General features: G+C 32.3%; 1 protein-coding gene across 1 annotated transcript; it reads right to left on the minus strand.

Annotated features, from left to right (window-relative positions):
• Positions 1 to 3,982: 3,982 nt before the first annotated feature.
• On the minus strand, positions 3,983 to 6,912 carry LOC150094705 (cuticle protein 16.8-like). Its single transcript, XM_090411359.1, has 3 exons — positions 6,888 to 6,912; positions 5,089 to 5,175; positions 3,983 to 4,710 (listed from the first exon to the last, which is right to left on the minus strand). Exons 1-3 carry the CDS (start codon positions 6,894 to 6,896, stop codon positions 4,330 to 4,332), a joined length of 477 nt encoding a protein of 158 aa, XP_090267485.1. The 5' UTR covers positions 6,897 to 6,912; the 3' UTR covers positions 3,983 to 4,329.
• Positions 6,913 to 19,982: the final 13,070 nt, after the last annotated feature.

The following is a 19,982-nucleotide window of genomic DNA, read 5'->3' on the forward strand; positions in this document are numbered from 1 at the left end:
AGTCTATAAATGATTGAAATAAACTTAGTTATTTATAAAGAACTTTTAGAAGAGAAAATACAAATAATCTGAAGTTTATATAAGCTGGCCTGTTTGGGCTGGTTTATATAAGCCGGAGACTAGCTTGGTTTGCCAGTCTGATTGGACAAATTAACAGATTCGCTTTCCATCCAACAGACTGCTGGTTAGAATACCTCTGAGGACACTGATATTTGTGATTGTCTTTAGGTGGTAGATTATGAAAAATCTTACGGTGCTAACGTACTATAGATTTACAGCCTTTCGTAGGTAGGAGACACATAACAAGTGTATAGTTATGGAAAATACACTCTGTCTAGAATTAGCTTATTATCCGACTGTTATATAGTTAAATATTAAGTATAATATTTTGTAAATAAAAATATAAATATATTACTTAAATAAAAAAGCGTTATACAATCGAGCAACCAGGCTGGCGATGAAGTAAGAATACTTATGCAAGAGTAAATTACTAAATATCAAGTTTGTGAAAATTCATGTCCATGCGACTTATTGGACATTTTTATATTGCTCGGTGATGTATATTGCATATCGTTGTAGTTGCTTTAATAAAGCTGTATATTTACACGAAGTCAGAAAACATTGCGTTTTCCACTTCCATAAAAAATCCACCCGCCATCTTTTTTATTTTAAGCTCAATGGAATGTATCAGTTTAAATAAAGATAGGATAATTGACTATCTCTATCTGTTTTGCAAATGTAAAACCTGTTTCTGGTAGGAAAAATTATGCGCTTTTACATGAGACAAGCTACGTCACTTTCATTTAAACATCTTACTCGCTTGTTAGACAGAATTCAAATTGAGGTTTTTCCCAACGCAGCCACTAACAAATGCGATGTAATATCACCTAAAAATAACATTTTTCAAATAAAATTGTAAGACCAGATTTTTCCGTGGTCTTATTGCCAAATATTTTAATGAATAAATGAACTTATCAGGTATTATATAGAATTAAAATGTAATCGCTGTTTTGGCAACTGCTTGTTTAAATGTAGAAAGTTCATATTTAGTTCTCGTATCAGATTAGATCAAAAAGACAAAATTAAGTTAAAGTGAGCGATAAAAGACTTAAGAAGCTTAAGTGTGTTATATTTAAATCGACAAAAGTTCAAATCATTATGGATAATAAAAACTCATAATAATACGATAATAATGCTTTAAATATCGAACATTAACTTATTTTTGAATTTGATGGGTTTTTTTTTGTGAAGAATTTTTTCTTATTATGTAAGCTCTACAGTCAGAATTGAAATCTAGGTATCCGTGTAGAAAAAACGCCACAGAAATGAAACGTGAGTTAGTAAATATGTAGAATATTATATGTACGGTGTGTGATTAGAACCCTTCTGATCGTAAGTTAACAGAAATATTTAAAAATATCAGTAAGGAGAAACTTTTCAGTGAGTTGTTAGAAAATTCAGACAATATCTAGGGAGGTCCACTGAAAAATAAAAGAAAAAAGTTGTCAAATATTTTAATCATACGAGAGCTTAGTTCAGGAATTACACAACACTACATTTTCTTCAAGGTTTCAGTACACTTCATTAGACAGAACACTGCATGTTTATAGAGTATTAATTGATATCTGGTGAATTCTAGTATTAAACATTTCTCATGAGAATAACTCTTCTTTTTTCGAGGAAACTTTCAAAAGAAACAAAAATTACATCCAAAATACTTAGTAATGTATAAGGACAGGTAAAAATGTATAATAATAGAGTTGAGAAGAAATCGTAATATACGAGTACAGATAAAATGTGATCTCTTTACATATATCTCACAAACTAATATAAGATTTCTTAACAGATACCATATTAATTTCATACGCATTAACATCAGATCCCCTGACAAGAATCTTACTATGCTGATTTATGAACTTTCTATCCTAACACGAAAGTTCGTTACAACTGCTACACTTAACACTGAATTTCACGATAGATGATTATTAATCTTGTTTCCTTTCCACTATTACTTCGTTTCCATATTTCTGTTATTTCTGAGAGAAAGATTTAAAACAGCATTGCTATATTCCCAATAATAGTTCCATCCCTGATTCGTTTTGATAATTTTAGCTAATAGAAAGCATCGCTTGGTATATAAATAAAATTACCATTATTTAGTAAACAGGAAAAACATAAAATTTACTTTTAGATAATTATAAGCTATATTAAATTTATAAACGTTTTTTATATTTTTCCCAGTTGTTAGTAATTTTTTCAAAATTTAGAATTTGAAAATTAATAACACAGAAGGATTTTAATTTAATAATTGCAAACACTATTTGATGTCTGTGTCCGCGCGGTTAGCCTAGTGGCTTTGCGCTTCGCAACCATATGCCTGGGGAAGGAGTGTCCTAGGTTCGATTCCCGTCGGAGACGTGAGGAGCTGGAGGATCTTCCTCAGCCATAGCCAAGTTAGCCGGTCTTGGGCGCGGGCAGTAGGGTTTTTTCCGCCAGTTTATCTGGTGTTTTTCATCCCGCAAGCAGGCAAACCGGCCCCGTGAACACACAGGGATACAGCCAAGAATACCTTGAGGCATAGGAGTGACCATTCTATCCTCGTATTTCGGTTACGAAATCCAAGTATGCTTGGAAGGTTGTGGGCCTTAAAAGGCCTGTTAAAGCCATTGGGATAGATTTGATGTCTGTGCGATGTGTGTTCACTAGGCAGATTTACGGAATGAAAAAACTACAGTTTTCCCGGAGAGGAAAAATCCTTCCACCTCCGTATGAGACCGGTATACTCACCTTCAGATGAAAAGCACTGATAAAGGTTCTTTGTGTGTTATACAAGATTTGAACCCAGGTCTTTTCGACCAAAGAGAAACTAAATAAATTATTTTATTGTTTCGTAAGGAGGGTAAGAATGCTGTTATGTAGAATTCGTTAATAGCTTTGCTTATGAGGTTCATTTAACACATCAATGTGCAACAAGAATAGCCTCTCTTTACCTATAGGGTTTTATATCAGTGACCTATCGTTGAATGAGAAATTAAGACAAAACTGAATTAATATCCAAAGAAAGAAACTTAAAATTAAGAATCTCGATTCATAACTTTATATATTATCAACTTATAATTAGTCCTTATAAGGACTGGCTTAAAGGGGTGAAGCAAGAATGCTTTTCATCTTCCCCGTTATCTGTAGAGAACAGTGTAGGGATAAGGTTATTGAGCTACTAAAGCTCTGATCATGGCAGGAGGGTAACAGCAATAGCTGAGCCTCAGCTACAACTTCATTGGCTACAGCATTGCCATCCATTACCCTCCAAGGGTATTAATCACTGCATCTCACTGTCGAGTTCCAATTATAATTAGTCCTTATAAGGAATGGCTTAAAGGGACGAAGCAAGATTTTTATCTTCCCCGTTATCTGTAGAGGACAGTGTAGAGATAAGGTGTTATTGAGCTATTAGACCTCTGATCATGGCAGGAGGGTAACAGCAATATCCGAGCCTCAGTTAGAACTTCATTAGTCACAGCATTGCTATCCATTACCATCTAACGGTATCTGGCATCCACATTGTTTTGAACTTCCTCAACTTATAATTCCTTATAAGGACTGGCTTAAAGGGGCGAAGCAAGAATGCTTTTCATATTCCCCGTTGACTGTAGAGGACAGTGTAGGGATAAGGTGTTATTGATCAATGAAAGCTCTGATCATGGCAGGAGGGTAACAGCAATAGCCGAGCCTCAATTAGAACTTCATTGGCTACAGAATTGTCATCCATTACCCTTCAAGGGTATTAATCACTGCATCTCACGGTCGATTCCTAATCACCTCTCAACTTATAATATAATAATTAAAATTACTCCTGATACTTATTATTTCTCTATTTTTAAAAATAAAATGTGTCTTTTCATTAATATTGAATATTAATTTTTACTGGAGTTATTTTTATTTTAATAATCAAACTCATAAATAAAATAAACATGACACAAAATGATAAAATATAAAATCTTTATTAATACTTCATGGGCAGTACAACATACGGCAGAAGTACATATATATGTATATTCAGTAAGTTAACATAAGCTAATCTCTATCATACACGCATACATAGGCACATTTACAAACAGAGCAAAATAAGGCGAATAACAATGATCAGTGAAGAAAGCACTGCTTACAGAAACAAAATACAGAGAAGGAGCATTTGGTAATTTAGCCACATTTCAAGCACCACCTGACTATTCAACAGAATAATGCCCTGTTTTGTGTGTGTTGAGCGAAGCCCAAGAGGTCCATGGCACAGCGGAAATAAATCAATGGAAAGCAACTAATATTCGATCATTAGTAGAATCTGCCGTGAAGTCCGGGGTAGCCGCGGCCGTATGGATGTCCATAAGCACCTCCGTACAATCCACCGTAAGCTGGTCCAGCATTATGGGCAAGGGTGGAAGCAGGAGGTTGAGCAGAATTTAGAGCGACGTTAGCGGGACTCTGACTCTCGGTTCCAGGTTCGTTGGTTTGAACATCAGCATGGAATCCGGTTTCATCGGCAACGTACTGCACCAACCTATTACGACCATCTGCGTCGCTCAAACTGTAGGAGCCAACAACGCGTCCAGAACCATCACCTGACTCTTGGCGGGCGCTGGCTCCACCAATGGCCGGTGCTTCGTAGCTGAAGGCGAAAGGTTTGGGGACTTCGTCATAATAAGGATGGGCGCCCTGAAAAAAGAAAAACAGTCAAATTTAGAAGTGTAAATATTTCAGTTAATTTAGGGGCGAATGCAATACATAAGAAAATTTTAAAATAAATCAGAGTTGTTTTAAAATTGAGTGTATTTTACAATCGAGAATTAAATATTAATTAATAATTAAAATTATTCAGGCATTTCAAAATAGAGAAGTTTATTAAAATTAAAATATAAGTGAAAAAAGAATATTTGAATTCATTTGAAAAGCTTGATTTTTTTTTCTTCAGTTAGGGATTAAGATTTCAAATAGTCTTTACTTGTTCTGAAGTTTCTGGATCACTGGCTTGAAATTACTAGTAAATATTAAAAGCCATACTTTTTCCTTTCCAAAAGTAAATTACATTCTTACCCCGTAGTATCCAGGATAGCGTCCGTAGGGATGATGATAAGGATACTGAGCAAAAGCAGCAGCAATGCAGAAGAGAACAACGATTGCCTGTAATACAAAAGAAATGTTTATAATAAAAATACTTGAAGAACTTATCCAAAAGTTGATTATTGGATTTAATATCGGATTTAAATCCTAGAGATTATTGAGAATTCAGTGAGTTTAACTTATTGAAATCACTGCATTCTAAAGTTAAACTCATTGGGAGGTTGGGTGAAGTACAAGATCATGTTATCAGCATATGCTCATTAGCTCTGCTCAAGAATAACAACAGTAACACACCCCACTTTAGTATTGGATCGCACAGACTTTTTTAAGATTTGAACGTGTTCTTCTCAGGTCTCTTTTCTGATCGCATAGTTGATGAAATGACATTTTGAGCATGATCTCTTATGAAAAGAAAAAAAAACTGGGTCATCTGTGAACCATAAACAGACAATTTCCTATCAGAAAGAGTAATATTATTTAAGTAACTAAATACATAGCCACTCTAGTTTTTTCCCCCTGGAACTTCCTTTTTTTTTCTTTACTCCATTTACCTAGTTGCCTAGCAGATGAGAGTACACGTAACTAAGACATTAATTTATAGGTGATTTCATAGGAATATCAATTTGAAAGAAAGTAATATGTCATCCATGATATGTTCCGGCATGACTAGGTTGTTGCTCTCATTTCTCTTTTGGAACCTTTCAACATTTTCCTGTTAGAGTCTGATCATTTCAGGTCTGGTTTTCATTATTATTTTCTATTGTCAATATTTATTGCTATTCTTGAATTTATTTCATTATGACAAAACCAAAGTGGATGTTGAAATTAGATTTAAGATAGATTAAAATATATCAAGTTTAAATAGAATAGGAATTGTAAAAATTTTAAAACACCGGAAGTTTGAATATTCCCTATATAGAAAATTTTTTTCTGAGGATATAGTCTTCATTTTCAGGTTAATATAAAGTTTCGAGGTATTACTTACTCCGCATCATCAAAGGAAAGGGCAAACTTTACATATCCTTCATGTTTTCATAGAAAGCCTGGGGTAGGCTAAGATTGCTCTAGCTACAGGTGAGAGATAGAAGAATAATTGCTACACTCATTCTTAGAGACAAAGCTAGCTCATGAATGTTCTTAATAAATGAATAGAATGATGAGCATCTTGGAGTGTGCGTACTAAAACTGTTTAAGTGACTTATCGGTTTCTTTAAATTTATCCTTATAAAGACCTACAGTTATTTTGCAGAAATGAATAAATTTATAGACGAATTATAAAATTAACTTGAAACAGAGCCCATGTAGAAAATTATTTGATTTCGATTCTAAGAAACAGTGCTAGGATATCGGTTGTTAGATGAACATTGAACAGGTTTAACTATTCAAATTAAATATCAGTCGAACGTCTATCGATAGAGAAAGCCATTGCCTAATTATTTCATAATCTAATGGATAGCACTAAACGTTTGCTGAAGACACTAATGACTTGTCAGCTAATAATGCATTTTCATAGTCTTCAGCAACCGGATATAAGACAAGAAGACGCAGTTAGCTTTAATTGCATCTTCAGACCTATCTCATTTCAGATAATTACAGTGAGCTACGATATTAAAGCCGGTATGCTAATGAGATGACGAAGTCAACAGTCCGATAGACTGTGATCGTCAGAATGACCCATTGGGACACTAATAATCTATATATACTATTAATATAACTTTTCTTATAAACTAAGAAAGCTATTCTAAGATAAGAGAAGGTAATGCTGCACATACCCGGAACATGGTGGAGCTGTTTGGTCCTGAGAATCACTCGTGGTCACTTTCTGAGTTCCTCCAACTTTTATACCTCCGTCCAGCCTATTCATGACGTCACATCTTGATCGAATACCAAAAGAAACAGAAACTATGACCCTGAAGTGATAAGGCGACCTGACAGAGCCATTCCACGTGTCCCCGCATGCTCCTACATTGTTACCGATTGACCAAAATAATAATAAAAATGCTATTACGGAAGAGAGGGGGGGGTGAACTCTTTTAAGTGTCAAGATTCGGTAGTTCATTTTCTTTCCCCTATTGCGTTCCTCACTTTACTCTGTAAAGATGGGCGTGTTTATGAGACTACTCCTATCACTATCTTCCATCCCGTGCTTGCTCTAATTCACGTGCAACGAAAGCCTACTTTTTTTAACGCCCCCCCTGTTACAAAGGCAAGTATGGCCTAGATCTGACAGCTGACAGGGAAATTATGGAGATAAGGTGCGACTTAAAGGGAGACAATTAGGATATGCGTTGAATGGAATTTTAAATAATTCTCTTCTAAAGTCCATCAGATATTGTTTGTTTATCGGAAGCTGTCGCGTTTCTTCCCTTTTCGAAGGTCGCAAACCAAGGTTGAAGTCTTAGATACTTTACAAAAGAAATGCATTAATTTTGACGAAGATGTTTTCTAACCAACAACACTCATTTACAAAGATTTTATTCTGAACTACACGCCCCAAAAAAACCATTGCTATGCTTGTCATGAAGCAAATACTGAACATGCATATTCACAATTTAGTAGGCTCCCTTCTTCCTGAGTATGAATATCATTGGCTATGCATAACTACAGTTAAAGAAAAGTGGAATTTAGTTCTCGTGCTAGTACTCAAGAGAAAGAATGAACACTCAACAGACAGCGTTATTTAAAAAAAACGATGTTCAAAATCACACCAAGAAATGACCATTCTAAATTTAATTTTATAAAGTCAGCAGAAATCACTAGTTAGTTGGAGTTAATTATAATTAAATTATAATTAGATGTTCTAATACATGTAATATTCTAATACGGTAATATTCCTTTTTTTTAATTAGAATTAATATTCTAATTCTAATACTCCTTTCTTTACTTTATTTCTTAATATTATATAATATACTGATTTGCATTTAGTTATTTGATTTATTATTTTATTAATTGAATTATTTTATTATTTGAGAGTATAACAATATATATTATATTCGATCGATAATATAAATTATTTAATTATTATTCAATTGTAATTGGTTAAAACAAGACCTGTGTTAGCATCTGACGAGATGGAATTACATACACTCTTAGGATTATTAACACACAAAAAAAAGGGAAAAAAAGTCATTTAAATTTTGATTCAGAATTAATCATAACCTATAAAATACCCCAAAATAAGATGTATTAAATGCAATTTTTTGAATATTCCAATTAACATTTTTTATTTTTTAGCAATAAAATTTTTATGGTGAGGCCATGCCTTTTCGTCAACAAAAATAGGGGAATATCGTTTTAGGCAACGTTGTTATGCTGTTGCTTGAAAGGGCACAGAGAGCATGTTGAATTCCTGCAGATAGCCTGAATTTGGGTCCCTAATCTTTCCGAAAACGAAGCCACCCTGTTGTAGTTCCAATAGCTTATTGTCCGTGCGTATGGCCAATAAGCTATTGGGAATTATTGTAAAAATCAAGAGATAGTTATAACAGCATGATCTTTTAACTTGATCAAATAAAGTGTTATATAGGAGAAATTATGTTCATTTGCTTTAAAATCCGATTTGGACCAGAGTCGAAGCATTTATACAGGTAGAAGATTTTCACATTGTCAAAATAAATTTCACATTAAAATGGGACTATATCCAGTTTTTAAATATTCCACTTTTCATTAACTTTTCTAGACGCTATTATTATTTTTTTTCAGAGTGGTTAGGCTTGTCAAGAATAGGAGTATTATATCTTGGGAAAACTGTGTGAGAAACTTAAATGCAGAATGTGTTTCTTGAAAGAAAGTAATAAATGAATGAAATAATTTTGAAAATCATATAACTTTTATTTCAAGTGTTTTTAAAATTAGTAGATTGTAAGTAACTAAAATATAGAATTTAGTTAAATGTGATAAAACACCATTTAATTTTGCATATACTAATGCATATTTAGTTAAATAAGATAAAACACCATTTAAGAGAGGATTAATACCCTGGGAGGGTAATGGATGGCAGTGCTGTAGCTAATGAAGTTCTAACCGAGGCTCGGCTATTGCTGTTACCCTCCTGCCATGATCAGAACTTTAATTTAATAGCTCAATAATACCTTATCCCTACACTGTCCTCTACAGATAACGGGGAAGATGAAAAGCATTCTTGCTTCGCCCCTTTAAGCCAGTCCTTATAAGGACTATAAGGACACCATTTAAGACTGATTAAGGAATCGACCGTCAGATGCGGTGATTAGTTAATACCCTTGGAAGGTAATGGATGGCAATGCTGTAGCCAATGAAGTTCTAACTGAGGCTCGGCTATTGCTGTTACCCACTTGCCATGATCAGAGCTTCAATAGCCCAATAACACCTTATCCCTACACTGTCCTCTACAGATAACGGGGAAGATGAAAAGCATTCTTGCTTCGCCCCTTTAAGCCAGTCCTTATAAGGACAACATTTAATTTTGTATATACGAATGTATATTTAGTTAAATGTGATAAAACACCATTTAATTTTATATATACAAATGCATATTTAGATAAATGTGATAAAACACCATTTACTTTTGTATATACAAATGCATATCTGAACGCAAAAATATGTATAATACTTATAAACATATATAATATATATATACAAATACATATTTAGTTAAATGTGATAAAACACCATATATATATATATATATATATAATCGATAATCGATTTTATTACGCTCGCTGAAAACGTTCAACCTTGGGTTTACAAAGTGCTTTATAATTAAAGATAAATGGTATGATTGTTGCTTTCAAGGTCGGATGCTCCCCATGCAGTCTGTTGTAATTTCTTTATACATATTATTCATAAGTATAAGTCAAGAAAGTATTTCCTTTAAGAGATTTCAAAGGCACAGTGGGAAAAAGATAATTCACTTCTATAACAGACAGCCTTGTATGGAGTGAAATGATGAAGAATAAGAAGATTAACCCAAAGAGGTTTACAGGGACGCCAGTGAAGTGTGTTATCAATATTAACATTAAATGAAAAAAAAACATAAGGAAATATCTAACAGTGGGGAAAAACTTATCAGTTTCTGTTGCAATCAGATAAATGGCATTTAAAGAAGTAATGAGATAAATGCGAATATATTTGCTTCGTGTGAATAATTACGTAATTGTGGCTTTCTGTAGGACTAATAGGATACTGGAAGGAATGCGGGATTAAACTTATTCGGTCTTCCAATTTTTTCGTTACTTTCTTTACTGAAACTCTCCAGGTATCATATAATGCAAATACAAATATTAAAGTATTTTTATAGCGTGTATGATTATGAATTTTTAAAGAAATTTCTTGGAGAGTAAGATCTTTATGAAGATTTAAAGACAATTACTGATATACTTCCTACAGCATCTTAGTTTAGCGTGCTCTTTAATAACCGGTGGAAGCATCTTTTAAAAAGTCTTTGTCAAGGATTTCCTTCTTTTGTTTCAACAATAGGTTATTTCAGATAATTGGCTTAATGTCTAATTGTGTTAAATAAGTTTTAAAAAATCCTTTGCAATGTCCATTCCTTGTTATAACAAAGCTGGTTATTTTTTGTTTTTTGGTTTGCTACTGCTGCTATAACAACATGTACGGAAGCTTCTGTTTTTCACGTTTCTCTAATTAAGGTTACTTCCTATATGGAGGATGCATCTGGTTTGGCTTTTCTTTCATTGTTTATTCTCTGAGTTCTTAACTGATTGGGTTACTTTCTTCACTTCACTGCTATCACTCAGGTAATCCAGAACTGTCTTAGAAGACATCCATTCATTCGACAGTTAGTAAGATATATTTGTTTTTAGGCTTCGTTTGTAATTTATTAAAAAATAGCTAAACTATCCCTTTTGGGTTCTTAACTCATCTTTATTATAACACGATTTTCAAGACTTTTAGTTCTCCAGCAACAGATTATTTTTTTTACTTGATTTCTCGAATTTGAGACAACTCAAGCGTTTAAATTAAAATTGTTTACAGGAATTATCTCAGACTTATTTTCGAATGCAAATTAAAATGTGTTTTGCAATGAACTTTCTTTGTACGCAGAAGAAAAAAATGATTTCTTCAGAATACAGTTTTCTAATACATCATACTACTATACAATAAGAAACATTTTTGTTATTCATATGTATTCATATATGATACTAAATTCCTGTTACAAAATATCTAGCAGAATTTTAAATAACAAACTAATAAAATATTCTAAAAACTTTATTTTAGAAGTACAGAATGGATTTAGAAAAGGATAATCATGTATAGACTCAGCCTTTTTCCTAAAATTAATCATAGAGAAAAGAAGAAAATACAACGTAGAAATACATATTTCATTTATTGACTTTGAAAAAGCATTTGGCAAAGTTAAAAGAAGCATTTTATTTAACATCTTAAAAGAAAGACAAATACCAAATAATATCCTAAAAGCTATCATAAGAATATATGATAATAATCAGATACAAATGAGATTAAATCATGAGATATCATATATGAGAGAGATAAACCAAAGAGTTCGAAAGGGATGTCCCCTCTCAGCAACTCTTTTTAATATTTACCTAAATGAAATAATAATAAAATGGAATAAAATTTTCCATCAAAGTATTAAACTTTCTCCTACTGTGAACTTAAACACTCTCCTTTTTGCCGATGACCAAATAATAATTACAAATTCTGAAGATAACTTACAGAAAGCTATTTTAAATTTAAATGAGATAGCCGAAGATTATGGTATGATAATATCAACAGAAAAATCAAAAACTATGGCCTTTAAAGGACAAGATCCAGCAAGAACTAAGATAATAATAGATAACAAGATCTTAGAACAGGTGAATTCATTTAACTACCTAGGTTGTATGATTACATATGCAAATGAAAACGATATAAACCTAAAAATTGCAAAATACTTAAAAATAACAGGTATAATTGACTCTGTATTTAAACCAAACCTAGTTCAAAAACAAACCAGACTAAAAGTATACAATACATTAGCCCTACCAGTCCTAATGTATGGAAGTGAAATCTGGACAATAAAACAAAAAGGCGAACAAAGACTAATAACAGCTGAAATGAAGTTCATGAGAAAAACTGAAAAGTATTCTCTGTTTGATCACAAAAGAAGCGAAGAAATTATGAAAGAATTAAACTAGGAGTCAGTAATAGAAAAAATTAAAAAATATAAACGTAAATGGATGGAACATGTTCAAAGAATGAAAGAGAAAGATTACCAAAACAAGCCTTAAAGTACAAGCCATTAAGAAAAAGAAAACTAGGATGTCGTCTTAAAATATTCAACTAATATAAACGTCTTAAAGTATTAAAAAAAAAAATATATATATATAAGGAAAATGTCCCTTAAAATAGACAAATAGCTCACCAACAAACATTTAAGGATCATACATCGTTTTTTGATTTAAACATAGCCTATAGGCTTTATATAATAATTGTGAGCATGCAAAATTTGGCAGTGACAGATTCATTCGATATGAATACCGAATAGAAAAACAAACCCATTATTTTTAGGTGCTAGATACGTCTTAATGTCTCAGAATTGCAATATTTATATTTTGATTTTATTCGAGCATAAAATAATTGTGTAAAAGTTAATCAAATAATCCTTTGATTATTATTAACTTGCAGAACATGGTAGTTTGTTGCTATCGCGCTGCAAGTGAGTTTTCACTCAATACGAATAATAATTACAGTTTGTTAATTCAAAAATTTGAAAGCATTTGAAATTTGAAAATTTATTAGCATACTAAATAAGATAATTAAATGCTTGAAAATAATGTAAAGCATAAGGCACTATTGCGAAGTATTTTTAACTTTATATATATATACTCTATCCACCTTTTTAACTTTTTAACAATATATATATATATATATATATATATATATATATATATATATATATATATATATATATATATATATATATATATATATATATATATATATATATATATATATATATATATATATATATATATATATATATATATATATATTGTTAAGTGCATATTCATCTGCTGTAGCTATTTGTATCCATCAGTATATTCACAGCAGAACGAAGTGTGTATGCTCTAGTGCTTGAGAATTCAACTGCTTTGACCTATAGGTCTCTTCACTTTTACTATAGTGTTAGGATACGTCACGATTAGATTTTATTAAATACACGCATGGAATGCAAATGAAGCGAATCGAAGCTTGTGAATTCCCCAACGCACTTCCATTTAGGAACTGGGTCATAGTTCTTTCTCTAATGGCTTCTATCAGTATCAGGTCGTGCCACAAGAGGCCTGACGAGAGAAAGAGAGAGATGTGAAGAGTCGTCTGAGGTATGATGGAAATACACCGTATTTTATAGGCAATAAAGTTAACAATCTTTAAGTATCATGCTTTGATCTTTCTCATTATTTGCTTAAATTAATTGAGATATAGACGAGATAAAATCTCTTGTATTTACGGATTGTTCATGAAAGAAAGTAGCCTTCAGTTCTATCTCTAATTACATAAACAGATTTTTTCGGTTTGTGGTATATGAAGGCTATTTTCTCTGGTAATATTTGACAAATCACTATGGCAACCATTTTGCATTGTTAACAGTTTTCTGAAATAATCACATCCATAATAATTCCAAGTTTGGGACAATAAATAAATTGTCTACTTCAGCATAACAGAAGTTTGTAACGTCACTGTTAAATAATTTTGGAAGAAGAACTCGCATTAGTTGTAGAATCATTTAATTCAACATTAAGTAGTTGAATATTCCAATGTTTCTCTCTATTGTTTAGTAAGACAGTGAATAATGATGGAATTGGGTGGAAAAATATTTGTAAGGTTCTTTCTACAATTTAATGGTGTCAAAAATTCAACAGAAACTTCCTTAATGGTGTTTATGATAGATTGTTCTTATCAGTTAATTTATTTTTTTGAAGGAAGGCTAAGAATCATTGCGAAATACAAAAGACAAGGTTGTTTAAAAATGATACAAAGAGGATATATGGGTGTTTTCATGGCGAGCATTCGTGCATTTAAATGTCATTATTGTACATGTGAATGAAATGAAGTTTGTCGCCTTCCTTCGGAAAAGACAAAATTTCCAAGCTAGACGACAAATCGTTTTCAAGAGACTGGAGAAGGAATGTGAAGGTTAGAATAAGAGAGAGTAAAAGACAGAGATTATATAGAAGTATTATAGTGTAAACACCGTACATTACTTTGATACTTTTTGATTAAAACATTATCTCCAAATTCTTCACGAACAGTCGACGAACGTTTCTTTCGAAATGACCTCAGAGTACTATTCACACAGCCTTAGATAGGGAAAAACAATCCAAACTTTACGATTTAAAATGATTCTTACGTAATTCTTAGTAAATAGTTTAAAATATTGCTGTCATTTTGAGTAAACTTTTCTTGTTCTTTAAATTTAAAGAACATAAAATCTCAACTTTTTTTCAGTTCTTTCTAGGACGACATCTGTATCTTTTCTACCACTTCGTTACAATCATGTGTCATTTTTGTAATCTAAGATCAGACATTCTCTTTATTTTTCATCAATTTTTCTTGGTATGTTTTCTAAATTTATTCTCTTTAAATATCCAAACACTTTCAAGTGGGAATTGGGATGAATTTCTTCAACACTTTCCAGTTATAATACATTCCTAATATCCATAATTCTTATTCTGGCTTTCCTTATTTTTGCTGATATTGTTCTTCGAAACTTTCATTTCTATTTGCTCGTATTCTATTTATATCTCTTTTTTGTTAGCCACCATGTCTCTGCTGCCTAAATCAAAATGGGAAACGTAAGTTTTTTTAATCAAAAGCATACGGTTTAATGAGATTTTATAAGTAACATACTTGAACTATTAACAAAGCGCTAGTTCAGTGAATTTCTCCTCGATACCTCTTGATTTAAAATTCCATCACTAGAAAGAGCACTTCCCAAAGTTGAGAAATTTTTAACTTTCCTCATATTTGACTATCAAGTCTAACACAATTAATTTGTACATTTTCTTTTTGGCTTAAAAAATTACATTTCAACTCTTCTTATTATTGATGCTTAACTTATAGTTGTGATGGAATACTGTTCCGTTTATTCGTTTTATTCTGTAACTTTTCTTTCGAATCTGTCCAGGTCACATCAATAAATAGAGCTATTTCACTTTTTTAAACGACTGACATTATTTTTGACACTGTCCATTATTACTATGAAAATCAATGGAGATAATTCCTTGTTGCAGTCCGTTATTAAGTGTAGACCACCGCGATATTATTATTATATCCCCCTCCATTTATTAAAAATACGTTTCATGATTATTTCTTCTTCTTCTATTCTTTATTAATCCATTTGTCTTAATTATATATTTAATTAATTTTTTAATTAATTATTTTCTTAATTCTTTTATTCCACCAAGAGCTTTTCTTTTCTATTTCCAAATATCCACCTTATACACACCTATTTTGCTACTCCTATTACTACTTCTAGAAATTTTTTCCATTCTTAATTAAATTATCTGTCACTAATTCATGACCCTTTGTCCCTATCCAAGAAAATATTTATTTCTTTATCTTAGTCTCGTTCACAGCTTAAGTTTCTATTTCTTTTTTCTTGACACATTTATTTATTTATTTATGTTTTATAGATTTTCCGTCATTATCCTAACTATACATTTTAATTTCATGGGTTTTGTTTCCTTTCGTACTAGCGGGTTCTCATATAGAAATCTAATGTCTTTAGCTCTTCATGACTTCATTAATGGCAACCAAATGGGTTTCAATTTTTTTTATATACTCTTATGCTATCTTCTACAAACTGCGCATAAGACATCCTAGGACAATTATACCCATTTTGGATAATTGCTTCCAATTGCTTTTCATATAATGTCACTTCTATGTAAATATCCTGTTGTGGAGAATCTTCCGGAATCAGTGAGATTTGTTTCCATTGCAAGCAAATGCTTTCTTCAGGTTCCTCCAACTCCAACCCTCCATATGTTTTTTCCTGATAAAACCAACATAATTTTTAACTTGTTATCAGTCCCTTTTCAAAAACAAGATATATTCGAATCTTAATTCCTTTTTCCCCTGTTTTTACCACTTTGTCTCACTCAAATCTAAAACATGTAATTTCTTTCCAATTTATCTTTACCTATAAGGTGTCAACATGTTAAGAATTTCTATGTTTTCAGTTTCCTTTCTAGTTGTTTACCATTTATACAAGTCCGATTTTGATTCCATTTTTGTCCTTGAACTATTAAATCAAATACTGGGTCTGTCGCAGCCATTAGCGATTACTTTCAGGATTCCTAATGAATTATCATCGAGCATCAGGAGTCCTCTACTTCTGCTTTAATCCTTTCGGCTAAGATGTGGGATTGAATTTTGTGAGACTAAGTACTGACTCCTTATAAGGACTGGCTTAAAGGGGCGAAGCAAGAATGCTTTTCATCTTACCCGTTATCTGTAGAGGACAGTGTAGGGATAAGGTGTTATTGAACTATTAAAGCTCTGATCATGGAAGGAGGATAACAGCAATAGCCGAGCCTCAGTTAGAACTTCATTGGCTACAGCATTGCCATCTATTACCCTCCAAGGGTCTTAATTAATCACCGCATCTCATGGTCGATTAACTTATTCACTAGTTTCTAAGTACTGACTATGTATGTTATTTCTGAACAACCAAAATCAGAATAATATAAGAATGGAATAAGAAAACACCCCGAGGTAAGTGCTGACATACCTCGGGGTATTTTCTTATTCCATTCTTATATTATTCTGATTTTGGTTGCTCAGAAATAACATACATATATTTTATCTGTATCTTTGTAATCTTATCGAGACTTCAATTCTATTTATAAGTTTTATTAATATATTAATAAACATTACACTATTTTCCACAGTGTTTTGCAACTCAGGCTTCTCACATAGCAGATGAGTAAATGGACAAATTATGCTTTCTTATTTACTTCATAGTTTATTGCATTATAAATATTTCATTTACACTATTTGTTTCAGATAATTTTTATATTCATCTAGGATTCTTTTAGTAAATTATAATAGATACTCTTGTTTGCCATTCGTTTGGAGTTATGATTAAGCTATTAGCAGTGTCTTTAATCCAAGTTCTCCCATATATAAACAATTCTATATGTGAGTTGTTTAATCCTCCCATTCCTGTTGTATCCTTGACTGCATTTATTTCATTTAAGCTAAGTTCTCTATTTTGATATGAAAGATTGTACATATTTTGTATAATTTCCTGTGTTTTCTTCGTTGTTTTTAATGCTTAGGACGTTCAAATAGTTGGAAGAAACGACAATATCTTCTCATATCGTCGTACGATATGATTTTTCAGTTATGAAATTCTTTGTCAAAGAAATGCATTTTGAGTTTTCCATATTACGTACCAGGAGAGTAAGTCTAAAAGAACAGAAATCTACAAAGGATAATATCTCATGACTGGAAGCAGCTTTTGTATATTAGTATTTTACTGGACAGAGCACATGCTCTCCAGTACTATAATGCATCGTAACGATTTCTGCTCCTATAAATATAATGTACTGTACATCTAGAAGGAAAGTGAACTTGTTAAGGCAGAAATGGTACACATCTTCTGACCACGCGATATCAGAATCAACTAAATATGTACTTCTGTTGCTATAGTTTTTACATGTTAGTGTATTGAACGCTACGCATTTCTAGCCAAAGTTCAAATGTTAACTCACATATGTTCACCTGTATATAAAGAAGTTGACAATTAAATTTCTTTTTTTTTTAATTAGAATTTACAACATAAACATTATACTCTTTTTTATTTATCGAATTTCAGGTCGTGCTGCGTGTGCTATTTGTTTCAGTTAGTCTTCCTTGCAACACTTACGCCAGTTACTGTTCTGGGTGGACAGTCGGAAATTCAAAACATAATTTATGGCAACAAGATATAATCACTTTAATTTGATCTGTTTTTGTATCTTTTTCCTTCGTTTTCGTCTTCTTTATATGTATTTGCCACTATTTATTGTTCTAAATAAAAAGAAAACAAATTACAAATGACTAATGCATATTAAAAGTAAATGAATAGTTGAAGTAGGTTATGTACATCGAAAATAAATAAATTACAAGATATTTAAGGAGATTACTAATTGAATTATTTATCCGATTTCCTATGATAATTGTGCTTTTGTTGTAAATAAACTTTTAGAAGTTATAATTGAATTAGTTATGAGAGTAAATAATGAATTCAATAGTATTTATTAAAAACGAATGATGTTTTTTTTTTTTTTTTTTTTTTTTTTTTTTTTTTTTTTTTTTGTCCCAACGGGTGAAATAAAATAGCTTTCGAAATAGTTTCTGGTTTCTAGGTCGTTTAATAATTTGTAAGCTGCATAGCATACACCCATTTGTTTCCTACTTTATTTACTGGTCAGTACATTTACTTCTTAGATTAACCCTATCCTGGGCACTCCCTTTCCAGAAGGAGCTGTTTCTGAGTGCCTACAAATGTAATGCTTTGAAGATTACATTTAACAGGTTATTCTTTGGTAAGTTGTGTCTGAAATTAAACTGCTGTAATATATCAGCCGCAATTATAATAGAGACAGGTGGCAATCTGGCCACTTAAGTTGTTTGTTTTCAAATGAATGCAAATCTCTTGGAAGTGTAACTGCAAACCGCTTCGAAAACCATTTTGTGGGCACTCACCTGCATTCATTGCGTTTGCTACTGAAATAGTTTATACAACAGTTTCAGAATTTTGTGTTGCTCTAATATTACTTTTAACTCAAACACAGCATCACCCGGCATATTTTAACATTAAAAATGCATACACTAATTGATTATTATGTTATATATGCTATATATTATTATGTTATATATCAAAAAAAAATCAGCTAACGCCTTTTTATTCCCCGTATACGGGGAGTAGGCGAGGCCATTTAGCCCTATCTAACTTTTGGAGACTGAGTGGGCAGTTCAATCTCCACTGGTACCAATCAGAGATAGATGGCCCAAGGCTATCACTAATTATGCGGTACTCAGTGAAGAGAGACGGCTCAAATGTGCCGCCATCTCGTGGTCCTTAACCCTAACACAATATATTTAATGTCTGAAATAATGTGGGTTCTACGGTCGATTTTCTTGAGTTTACAGGACGAAAAACCCGAGTTTCCGGGAGGAAAAACCTGCTTGCCCGTGCCAGAGATCGACTAACTCGGGAACCGGTCGAAAAAAGGCTTAGAAAAATTTCCTCTAGTCGCCGACTAGACTCGAAACCAAGTCTTCCTTCGTGCGGCGGTTGGCAAACGCCACATCCACTGAGCTACACAGGCTCTCCATGTTATATATATATTATGTTATATATGTTATATATACTATGTTATATATATATATTCCCCGGAGGCCGGATTGTTACCACCTATGGCAGCAGGCAAAAAAACATGAAGGCAGAAGGTGCTAGGAATCCCTGGGTAACCAGATCATGCTGCCATTGGAAACTAGACCTTGGAACATTAAACTCTAGGACTCTGAGCAATGAATAGAGACAGGTGGCAATCTGGCCACTTAAGTTGTTTGTTTTCAAATGAATGCAAATCTCTTGGAAGTGTAACTGCAAACCGCTTCGAAAACCATTTTGTGGGCACTCACCTGCATTCATTGCGTTTGCTACTGAAATAGTTTATACAACAGTTTCAGAATTTTGTGTTGCTCTAATATTACTTTTAACTCAAACACAGCATCACCCGGCATATTTTAACATTAAAAATGCATACACTAATTGATTATTATGTTATATATGCTATATATTATTATGTTATATATCAAAAAAAAATCAGCTAACGCCTTTTTATTCCCCGTATACGGGGAGTAGGCGA

The sequence above is a fragment of the Typopeltis vanoorti genome, chromosome 21 (genome assembly GCF_054136105.1).
Source record: "Typopeltis vanoorti isolate ZY-2024b chromosome 21, IOZ_Tvanoo_1.0, whole genome shotgun sequence".
Classification (NCBI taxonomy): Eukaryota; Metazoa; Arthropoda; class Arachnida; order Uropygi; family Thelyphonidae; genus Typopeltis; species Typopeltis vanoorti.

Coding starts and splice junctions, on each gene's coding strand:
- LOC150094705 (XM_090411359.1), bottom strand. Junction 4,711..5,088: donor GCTATCCTGGATACTACGGG/GTAAGAATGTAA, acceptor TTCTTTTTTCAG/GGCGCCCATCCTTATTATGA.